General features: G+C 30.2%; 1 protein-coding gene across 2 annotated transcripts in view; it reads left to right on the plus strand.

Moving 5' to 3' along the window:
• The first annotated feature begins 712 nt into the window (after positions 1 to 712).
• LOC106478044 (46 kDa FK506-binding nuclear protein-like) overlaps positions 713 to 9,100 on the plus strand; it is a 25,062-nt gene continuing 16,674 nt past the window's right edge. The window contains exons 1-4 of one of the 2 annotated variants that reach the window (XM_013938553.2): positions 713 to 949; positions 3,663 to 3,752; positions 4,814 to 4,969; positions 8,694 to 8,825. In XM_013938553.2, coding sequence (XP_013794007.1) covers positions 940 to 949; positions 3,663 to 3,752; positions 4,814 to 4,969; positions 8,694 to 8,825 — 388 coding nt within the window. In that variant the 5' untranslated portion in view covers positions 713 to 939. The remainder of the gene's footprint in view (positions 950 to 3,662; positions 3,753 to 4,813; positions 4,970 to 8,693; positions 8,826 to 9,100) is intronic. The other variant, XM_013938554.2, reaches the window with a different exon arrangement.

The following is a 9,100-nucleotide window of genomic DNA, read 5'->3' on the forward strand; positions in this document are numbered from 1 at the left end:
GAATAATTTTTGGGAAAAAATCTTAACTAAGGTGGTATAAAACATGTAGTACAATCCTGTTTCACAATTTTTAACCAGTCTCTCCTAAAACTATTTTTTGGCCAGGTGGTTAGGGAGCTTGACTCGCAATCTGAGAGTCGCGAGTTCAAATCCCCGTCAAACCAAACATGTTCGCCCTTTCACCCGTGGGGGGCGTTATAATGTTACAGTTACTCCTACAATTCGTTGATAAAATAGTAGCCCGAGAGTTGGCGGTAGGTGGTGATGACTAGCTGTCTTCCCTCTAGTCTTTCACTGCTAAATTAGGGATGGTTAGTGCAGATAGCCCTCGTGTAGCTTTGCGCGAAATTCAAACCAAACCTAAACTTTTATCCAACAAAAGTAAGAATAACTGGTCTACAATAAACTAGACAGTGCTTGTCTTCTTTAAAATATGTGTAACACTGACCAATTTCCAGTCCTCTGTCATTTTCTCACAAATGAAATGCTCACTAAAAATTTTAGTAAGGGGCTTACTTATAAAATTCTTAACCTCTTTAAATATCTTTGGGAAAATAGTGATTTTTATTCTAACCGGAGAATGTTTTGCCACATAGCTAATCCTCAGCAAAATTGATTTCAATTCCTTGGTCTTTTTACACATATTAAGAAATATTTCTTACTTCGTATACTATTGATTCGCATCAGGTTTTCTTTGTTCTGTTTTCACTCATCGCGTTTTCCAAAACAGCTTTATTTCTTAAAAGCGTCTCCGTGAAATAAGTAACGCTGTTCGTTCAATTTGCAGTGATCCAATAATATCCATATGCAATTTATGTGAAGTCGAATTAGGGTGAGGTTAGTAAAGAGTTCTTAACTTTCTAAAAAGCAATACCAGCGTGACAGTGACTCCTAAGAGGAAAGCCTGCATTGAAGTAGTGAAATCCAGGTCTCAGGATCATGTTTTGGGGTAATATTTTTGAAATGATACATTCAAGTTTTGAACATAAATTTAAGATCAAACCAAATACCGGTACCATGGTACTGGTAGTGCTAATGCTTGTACTACTACTATTTGTACTGTAGCCTATAATTTCAGACAAGATATTTAAGTTAATAGAATGTAAATTTAGGCTGGCTACCTCAAGTACTAGTACTACTGCGATATCACTATTACTACCTCTTAGTCTGAGTTACAAAGTACTACCAGTACACACTACTAGTAGTACCAGTTTAGTAATACTTATAATCAAACAGTAACAGTCTAATTAATACTGGTCTTGGTCTCCCCATAGACAGTATTATTGTAACTAAAGTTAGTTCAAACAGATGGGCATCATCTCATTTTCTAGTTCTATTGTATCTACTTCTAGACTTTAGAACGTTTAGCAATTAGTCACAATTCAGTGTGAGTTGTAACTTGCAACCCAGTATAAAGCATGGTTTCACTTTAGTGTCAGTAATATAAAAACATCAGTTCAACTTCAAACATATACTTTATCACTGTTCTTAAACTCTTTTTTTTTTTAAATGGTTTAAATATTAAATAAATATGATTAAAAATATTTTAGGCATAGCACAGAACCTTAAAAAAAATAATAAGCAAATATAATTATATTAAGACATGGTACAGTGGAAAACCACTACTCAACTACAATGACATTTGGTAATTTTGGAAAAATAAAGTAAAATAGTATCAAATATTATATACATAACTATGTCCTAGTTGAATTTTTACTGGCTTTAAGAAATGTTATAAATATTAACATTCTTTCAAGTGGGATATTGGAATCCTCAACCTCAATGGTCATGTCTGTAGCTTTTGACTGTGAATGTTAGTGTGGTATATTAATTGAGACATTTATAATTGCATTACTTACATTACAAGTGCTGGAAGCAGTACTGAAGTCCATCGCTTTACAGTTTACTGTAGTTTAAAGGAAGAATTGATAATTTACTTAAAAATAAAGGGCCTGTTTAACTTTTTACTCTTTCTCAGAGGTGGGTGTTCAGGGACAGCATTGAAAGAGTAAATGGTCCTCTTGTTGTCCATGTGTTATAATTAAAGTGTTTTTAAGAAAATGAATTTTTTTTAGCTTAGGACATAAAATTTTATATTACAGCTTTTATTTGATGCTTACATTAGGTGCAAAATGACAGACAATAATAATATTTGTGTTAAAGAGATTTTAAGAGGAACTTCATTTAATGCAAGACATTTTATTGGGATTCTCATAACATAAATGTTAAGTATAATGTTGATGAGAATAATCTTAACAGTGGTATGGAGAAAAGATTTGTGGTGTTCTGGTTGATCAGTTTTAAGCCATCCAAGCAGTGTGCTGTTGCTAGTGGTAGGGCAAATAGCATTTAAGGTTATATCTACAGAAATATTGAACACGGTCTTCAAGAAGTTATATTTTCATTATATAGGTCACTGGCTAGGCCACAAAAGAGTTAGAAGGGATCCAATTATGGTTTTTAAGAATGTTAAGGAAATTGATAATGGTGGTGCCTCATATTTTTTTTCATATTTAATTGTGAGAATGATAGGACAAGGGAACACAAATAAATTTTGGAAGGATAGGAGTCATCTTCAGTGAATGTGGTTTTATTTTTGTAATAGAGTGGTTGGTCCTGAAATGGGTTACCTTCAGGTCTGGTGGACGCTGTGAATTAAACAGAGTTTAAGGGAAGGCTTGATAAATATTTGAATGGTAATGGCTGGCTTTGATTTTTTTTTTTAATTTAGCGATTTGAAAGACCTAGATGGACCAGCAAATTCCTTGTCCTTAAATTTTATGTTAAAATGAATAAAACGACTTAGATATTTTTTATTTCTGTTTTTACTGGTTGACATTAAATGTCAAATTGTTTAGAGCTGGACAATTAGATTTGTTTAATCAATTACCAATGAGCACTGATTACATCAACTTGTGTCATGTAAAATAATAAATTAATTAGAAATACTGTTAAATTGATTAATATTATGAAAATAAAGAAAATTAGTGGTTCTGATTATTCAAACTATACAAGTAATTAAAATATTGGCATTATGATTTCTTATTATTATTTTCCATTAATTCAAGGTTGTTCAGCTTAATCAGTTAGTGTCATGACTAAAATAAAAATCAACTAATTGAAATTAGTGTTTCTGATTATTACTTTTTTTAATATTTCAAGTATACAAGTCTCATGAGGATAATTTATTAGTTGATTGTAATCAATTAATGAGCCTGATGATATAGAAAAGGGTCTTTTTGACAAACCAACTAAGATTGGCTACTGTTGGAAGGAAATGATTTGAGTTTTCAAACTTGTTGATCAATTTTGGTCAAATTTTTATTGAAAACATCTAATTATATTTTAATTCCCTGAAGTGAAACAGTTAACTATAAATTCTTCAGTATAGACATTTTTGTGCTTAAAATAATCTTTTGGATGAAGTGCAGAAATGGCATAAACTACTATTATTGTGTGTGATTTAGATAAAATTAATTGTTTGTAACAGAGACACAATCAAAATGATATTATATAAATCTTTCTGATCAAATTTTAGCTATAATATTTTTTTATGATTTTGGAACACTTTAAATAATATGCAAATATATTATTTTTTAAATTATGACATTAACATAACTGTAAATATAAGTTATTCATCTTCTTTTTTCTTTAATTTCTAGGAGTTACAATTGAAAGTGGCAAACGCTACTCTCAAGTAGTTGAAAACTCTTTTCACCTGTCGATGGCAGCCTTGGAGCCCAAGCCGAAAGGTTGGTGGTATTACCCCAACATTTGTACATGTGTGTTTGTAAGCTATTAAGTGTTTTTTTAAAAAAAACTGGTTAATAGTGTGTAACTTGCATGTGATTGTCACAGAAAACTTGAGAGATTGAATTGGCCATGTCTGAAATTTGGTAATTGATTAGTTAGTAGGTACATAGATATAGTTCTCTTTCCTGTTAGGCCTTCAGTTAAAGATTTATTGCTTTGACATTTTTGATTCAATTAGATTTTACATGAATAACCCCTTGAATATTAGTCAAAATGCTTATACTGTTTTTATCTCCTACATACCACTTTGCTCCCATTCATTATTAGTGTGATGGTTATAGAGATTGTAGATCCAAAAAACCTTTTTCTGTTTTCCCATTGGTTTGTAATAGAACAAAAAAGTGTGTGCGTGGGGGAGATCTACCTGCCAATACTAAGAACAATTTGATAAGATGATGCATTATAGCCTCTTTACTCTAAATAAGTAGCTTGATCTGATCAAATATTAATATGAAGTCCATTAGGCTACATCTTTTTTTGTGGTCCTGTGTTTTTCACATGTCATGGATACTGTTATTAATATGGTTATGTTTAGTGTTTTAAGTATTACAGTAATTCTTGTTACAGTCTTTGTCTGTTACCTGAAGAAATATAGAAATTAAAGTTTAAAGAGTGTCATCGTTGATTGCAGTTTTTTTTACATAGGTTCAGTTTTTGTACTAAAAAATGAGGTAGATGTTCTATTGAATATTCCTCATAAAATATTAGGTGGGTGAATATGTTTTATTTCAAACTTTTCTTATGAAAAATTCATGTAATATTTAACTTGGTCTTCTAATTTGTTTTAAATTGAATTTAGTAGATTATTTTTTTAGACAATAAACAACAGTGAAATGTGAAAAGATTCTAATAATTATTATTGGTGTATAATAAGTAATTGTAAGGTCAAGATCGTATTTATGTGTATATGCATGTAGCAAGGAGCATTTTGTTCTATTGAGCAATTGGCTGCTCAAAATTTGGCTTTGAAAAGCATTTTGTTCTTAATTTGTTCTTTCAGAAGTAACTAAAAACAACAAGAATATTTCTCTGATGATTGAACATGGCAAAGCAGAGTTTCTTCTGTGTACACTGGAATATGATCGAGTTATGCAAGTTCCTCTCGATCTTGGCTTTGTTGAAGGAGAAGAAGTGGCATTTTTCTTAAATGGAGAAGGTATGTTTGTTTATTTGTGAGAGAAATAATATTTTGAAAAATGAAGAGAAATTTAGACAAATAAAGAAGACACTTGTATGGTTTTTAAACCTGTTAAATCTGAAAAATTTTACTGTTATTACAAAAAAACTTTGACTGATTCAAATGTTTCTTAACACTAAAAAGTTTTATATTGTTTTAGGAATATATTGGGAGAAAAACATTTTTGTACAATAAGTTATTTTTATTTGGAATGAGTACATGATTAACCCATTAACTGCTGCAGGAGCAGCTTGGTTGCCATTTTCTGACTCGCAGATAAAACTGAGTTGCCATCAGTCACAATAAAATGGTAAATATCGTCATTCTCTTAGAGTTAGAGTTATATATGTGCGACTGACGGATATTTCCGTCATTCGCAGCTGAGCCATAGAACTTCAATGACGGAGATATCCGTCATCCGCAGTTAATGGGTTAAGTTAGTTTCTCATTTATGTTTTATTAGTAGACAAAAATTACATCTTATTATTTATTAGTTATTTTTATAGGAAATACTTAATGTAACTTCATTAACTGTATAAGAAAATGGATAATGGTACAAGGGTTTTCAAATCTGAGAAAGGTTTTACTGGATAAAACTTGTTTAGGCCAATTCTAATACTTTTAACTACCGAATAGTTATAACTATCTATTTATCTGACTCAATTGTTGGACTTTTTCATGACTGCTCAGACTGTTGTTTTCTGTATGTGAAATTTTGGTTAATTATATGATAATATATATACATGTATGTATGTGAATGTTTATATATATAGATATATATATATATATATATAATAATAATAATAATAATGTGCAAATTTGACTTTTTGTGCCTATGAAATATAACCATTGTAGTTCAAAATATTGAAAAACTAATCAAACTAGGCAAATTGATTTGCATGCTTTATTCGTGTCTTTAATATGCTACACATTTAATTAATTTAAAAGTTTTGAAGAATAGCAACAAACATCCCTAAATGATAAAATGCAGTAGATTTTTTAAAAGTTGTGAAAACATTGTCACACAATTGCTTTTAGTGTCTGTACTAGTCATTACTGAGAAAGATTTTAGATTTTTTCATATTTTGAGTTTTTCCTTGTATTTATATAAGGGGTACTTATATTTCTTCAAAATAACATTGACCAATCCAGTTAATTTTATGTGCATTTTCTCTACCCTAAGACTAACTGTAGTGAAATCATATGTATAGTAAAAGTTGAAAAACATGAAATAAAATCAAAAATAGTTCTGTTGTTTTTTCTAGATTGACATAAGATTATAATAGACAATTAGAATTAAGTTTTAGGCCTCTTAACTTTTATTACTACTTTCATTTCATTTTATTGTTTAAATTCTCTTTGATCTCCACGGTTAACTACAAGTTATAAATCACTCAATCGGAGTGTGTTTATTGAGGAGTAATAACCAAAAATTTTATTTAATGTTTTTTCTTTTAATTCTTCCTGTATTACCTAATAAGTTATTAATTTTTGCATTTTACATCCTTTTGTTAAAAAATATATGACATTAAATAAATTGGGCACATTAAAAACAAGAAATTTGGCACTTACATTAACCATAGGCTGGTTTGCACTTTCTAATTATGTTTGTTGTTTAAAAATGTAATTCATGTAGTATTCAAATATGGATTTTAGAACAGAAAAAAAAATATAAAGCATTAAGACAGAATGGCCCAAAACTACCATACTTTATCTGGCCTTCTAACTAAGCTATAAATAGGTTTAAAAAATCTTTGGAGCACTGACTTTAGTCCATGTGTGTCAAGATCTACTCATGAAATAGTGGGTTTCACTAAGAAAACAAAACAGACTGTAGGCATAATCACATAGTTCACAAAATGACTTTTCCATTAGTTATAAACATGTGCTATTGACAAGTAGGCATAGTTTCATAAACAGGAAGAGTTAGGAGGAACTTTAGTAAACTGTTGTGAATATGATATATCAGAAAATAAAGAAGATGGTAGGTTATTATTTTATATTCTGGGCTGTCAGTATCTATAGTTTGTCTACCTAATTGGTGAACTCTTGAAGCCCATACAAAGGATGTGAGATATCCAAAATGAGAATTTAGAATGCAGACAGTCACATGAAACAGGGAAGTGAATGATGAGAATTTATTTAAATATTTTCTTTTGAAATTAATAAATTTAATTTTAGTTGATATGAACATTTTAGTATAAACAACGTTTTAATACCAAGCTTATTGACATACATTGGTAATAAAGTAGCTTAATTAAAATTTTAATATAAGTTAAAAAGTTTTTGAAATGCATAGTTTAACCAACATTTCACCCACATCTAGAGTGTTAATATAGTGTGTTGTCATTAAAATGCCAAAACGGAGAGAATTAACAACCTTTGGTAAAGTCAGATTCAAATCTCTATGTGATGCATGATAGAATTTTAAAAATTGCAAAAAACCTTGGCTGTTTACAAGTACTACTGTAAAGTACACATTAGACAGATACATGGCAACTGACTTCTGTAACATTAGACAGAACAGAGAATGAAGAAAAAAGGTCTCTTAAAAAAGATGTTGGATGTTCAAAAATCACTTTCCTGAAAAACCAAAAGAAAACTGTAAAAAACCTTGCTGATGATATTAACAAGTCATGCACAGATATTTTTTTAAAGTACAGTTTTAATAACACTGTAGAAATCTAACCTTTGGCTAAGAGTAGCAGCAAGAAAGTTTTATTACATAAAAAGAATATAGCATTGAGACTAACCTTTGATAAAGAACCTGCATCCTAGTCTTTGGAAAAGTGGCACGAAGTGTTCTGGACAGACAAGTCTACATCTTAACTGTTTGGTTCTAACCGGCTGTGTGCATATATGTTCTCTGTAAAGTGGATGAGAGGTTGTAGGAGTGCCTTGCACCAACAGTCATGTATGCAAGAGGATCTGTGATAAAATATTTACAATTGATGTGGGCTTTCTTCACTAAATTTATAGAATCATGAATCAGCATAAATACCACAGTATATTAGTTCAATACCCTCTGGAAAGAAGTAGTTGTGGAAAATTTCATATTTCAATAAGATAAAGGCTCAAAACACACTTCCAAGAAATGTTGAGCTTACTTAGCAAAGAAAGAAAGCTCTCAATATCTCCAGCAAATGGAATGACCACCACAAGATTCAGACTATAACCCCATTGAATAAATATAAGAATTGCTGGGCTCCACATTTGAACAAAAGTACCAACTGTACCAAAGAAAGCCTCTGAACACAGCTTCAAGAAAAGTGAAATAAAATTACACCAGACTATGAGAAAATGTATAGACACAATATTACAAAGATGCCAAGCTGTTATGGATGTCAGGTGGCTACAATAAGTATTACCATTTAAAAAACTTAGACATTATTTGTGTGTAAATGTCAGAAAAGTACAATTATTGAGGTTCTAATCAATTTGAATACACACATCTCCATAATACAGTGCTGTTTTTATTATTATTAAATAAACCTTGATGAATTTGATCATGTCAGGATACTTGCATATTATATATTTAGTATTTAATCTGCATATTTGAATAACAGGTAAACTGTTTCATAATTTAAGTCTGCATTTGAAACTTTAAAAGGCTACTTTTTATACATTTGGCTGATTTAGTTGTAACCGTTTTCATTAGAACATCTTGAACAACTAAATTTAATACTACTAATTTTTTTTCTAGGTATTGTCCATTTAACTGGATATGTGCTTAATGATGAAGATAAAGACTTAACAGAACCAATTTTATCAGAACCATCAGAATCTGAGGAGAGTGAAGAAGACTCAGAAGAAGATATGACAGAGAAACCAAAACGTATGTTAAGCCTCATGCATTGGTAATTTAATCTGTGTGTGTGTGTGTCCTTATTAAAATATAAAATACCTAAAAAAAGGTTTCTTATTGTAATTTTGATGTCTTAAAATATTAACAGTTGAATTGTATCGGTGTTCATTGATCATATATATATGTAGTGAAATTAACATTGTTTGAAATAGGGATTATTCTTTTATTTAATGTGGTAAAGACTAATCAAGGTTATTTGATTGGAATAGATTTACTCTCTCTCTTTCTCTCTCTCTCTCTCTCTC

Source organism: Limulus polyphemus, unplaced genomic scaffold (genome assembly GCF_000517525.1).
Source record: "Limulus polyphemus unplaced genomic scaffold, Limulus_polyphemus-2.1.2 Scaffold175, whole genome shotgun sequence".
In the NCBI taxonomy this organism is placed as follows: domain Eukaryota; kingdom Metazoa; phylum Arthropoda; class Merostomata; order Xiphosura; family Limulidae; genus Limulus; species Limulus polyphemus.